The sequence below is a fragment of the Lycium ferocissimum genome, chromosome 10 (genome assembly GCF_029784015.1).
Source record: "Lycium ferocissimum isolate CSIRO_LF1 chromosome 10, AGI_CSIRO_Lferr_CH_V1, whole genome shotgun sequence".
In the NCBI taxonomy this organism is placed as follows: domain Eukaryota; kingdom Viridiplantae; phylum Streptophyta; class Magnoliopsida; order Solanales; family Solanaceae; genus Lycium; species Lycium ferocissimum.
In genome coordinates, this window is record NC_081351.1 from 5,324,925 (window position 1) to 5,327,365 (window position 2,441).

The 2,441-nt window shown below is 40.4% G+C and overlaps 1 protein-coding gene across 1 annotated transcript; it reads right to left on the reverse strand.

The window, feature by feature from the left end:
• Positions 1-909: 909 nt before the first annotated feature.
• On the reverse strand, positions 910-1,614 carry LOC132034564 (uncharacterized). The gene has a single exon (XM_059424960.1). The coding sequence runs from the start codon at positions 1,612-1,614 to the stop codon at positions 910-912; it is 705 nt and encodes a 234-aa protein (XP_059280943.1).
• Between the last annotated feature and the right edge of the window lie 827 nt (positions 1,615-2,441).

Below are 2,441 nucleotides of genomic sequence, written 5' to 3' on the forward strand. Positions count from 1 at the left end.
GCCTAAGTCATTTTGGTGCGTATCCTTTGATATAGACTTATGCATATCCAAGGGTACGGCGGGGCCCTATCCCGTCATATTTCACTATTATACTCTTAGAGGTCTGTAGACATTTGTGGGTTGTATATAGGTTTTGGGTCAACTATATCGATATGGTTCATTTTGGATATTCCCTTATGTAGTGGCAGCCTTGTCGGTTGCATATTTTGTTATGTTTTGTTAGCCGTGACTCCTCAGGAGACAGGTTCATTATGATATATGACGTTATGAGTCTATAGCTTGCTTTTACAAATTTCCGTATTGTCCTTAGTTTCAGTTTGACTATATCTAATAGGTTCGTATACGATTGCCCAGCTCGGGCACTAGTCACGGCTCATCGGGTTGGGTCGTGACAGTTTATTACATGACAAGCAGTGTTCACGGCTTCAGCCTAGAAACTTTTGGACAACCCACGAGCTATTAACATTGTTCTTGCAATATCTTAAAGATTTCTATTTTTTTGCTCCACAACACCATTTTGTTGAGGTGTTCTAGGGGCAAAAAAATTGTGACTGATGCCATTTTTAGTACAGAAATCATCGAGTGGAGCATTATCAAATTTAGTCCCATGATCAGATCTAATGCTTGCAATAAGGGTCCCAAGCTTTACTTGGATGTGCTTAACAAAGGCGTGAAACACAAGAAATGTCTCATTTTTTCTTTTCAAGAACAAGGTCCTGGTGAACCTAGAGTAGTCATCAACGATTACAAACATATATTTCTTTCCTTCTCTGCTGGGTATTCTCATTGGTCCACAGAGATCTATATGAAGATGTTCAAGGGGCCTCGAGATACTTACTTCTTTCTTGGGTTTAAAGGAAGATCTCACCTGCTTCCCTCTTATGCAAGCACGTGCAAGTATTGTGATCCTTAAACTTTGCCTTTGGTAATTCGCGAACCAGGTCTTTCACAAAGATGTTTTCTTAATAACGAAAAGTTCGCATGCCCCAATAGAGTATGCCAGAGCTCAAGCTCTTCCTCAATCGCCCTCAGACATGTCAAATAACTTCCGTCTTGGGAGCCAAAGTTTGTGACATATACATTTTCGAATCTCTTGGCAACCAAAACAACTTCACCAGTTTTGAGACTTGTGACTGTGCAAGAGCAAGACAAGAACTTGAATTCATTTCCTCTTTCACAGATTTGAGACATGTTTAGCAGGCCATACTTTAGACCATTTACGAAGTATGCATTTTCTATGGCATGAGCAAGTGTCCACTCGACTTTGCTTACTCCAAGAATGTTCCCCTTCTTACCATTTCCAAAGGATACACTCCCAACTTGAAAAGCTTTGAGTGAGAGAAAGTTATCCCTTTTACTGATCATGTGCTTTGAGCAGCTGCTATCCATGTAACATTTTTGACCCCCTCCATCTGTTTCTTTCTTGACTTTCTCATCTTCACCATCTGGATCTGAGTTGGCCATAAGTGAGATGATTGACTCATATTCATCGTATGCTTGCTTGGGAATGAAATTCTTTTTGCTGGATCTTTTGTCCCTTCTAATCATCCTTTGGAACTTGCGGGTGAAATGTTCCATGTCGGACTCATCATTTGCCCGTGGTGGTGTTGTCATCGAGTATCCTTCTTCTGAGTTTGTTGGAGCAGTGATTAGACTGAGGATCCTTTCTAGGCGTTAGCCTTGTAGAAAGGGCCTGCTCTGATGCCAATTAATATAGGTTGGGCGTTCACTGAACAGTATAGAGGGACCTGGTTGTGTACCAGTTACCTTATGCAATGCAGTATGTAAAGGACACAAGATTTTACCGTGAAAAACTCCTTGCTCAAGGAATTAAAAATCATGACCTACCCCAGTAGGATTTCAACTCCACTACACGAGCAACTTCAGGTTACAACTCTATCGTAAGCTAGGAATTAACTCTCATAATCCCTCACCCTTACAATAACGCTTATGCAACTTAGGAACTAACCCCCATAGTCCCTCCATACTTGCAATACTCTGATTGCAAGCCACTCCACTTAGCTAACTCTAGCTAAGGACCACTAATACACCTAGACTAACTCTAGCCTAGTGTACCACTCAAGAGCTTGTGGAAACACACTTCCAACAAGCTGACTTTGAGACTTTTAAATACCTACAAACAGCTTCTCAAACAAGAGGAGTAGGTTTACAATTTAATTACAAATTAAACAAAGCTTAAAACAAACTAAGAGACTTTGATATCTTCAGAGTTAGCATCTGGTCCTTTAGTTTGTTTTCTGCTCTGTTAGTCGAACACTTGGGAATCTTGTGACACCTGCAATTTTTAAAGTAATTTTAGGTTTTCCAAGTGATGCATAATATTTTGGGACATTTTCAATATATATTAGGCACATGTGGGATGTGATGGAGACTTCTCATCAAAAGTTTGACCCGAGGTACGGGTCGCAAAGATCGTGATT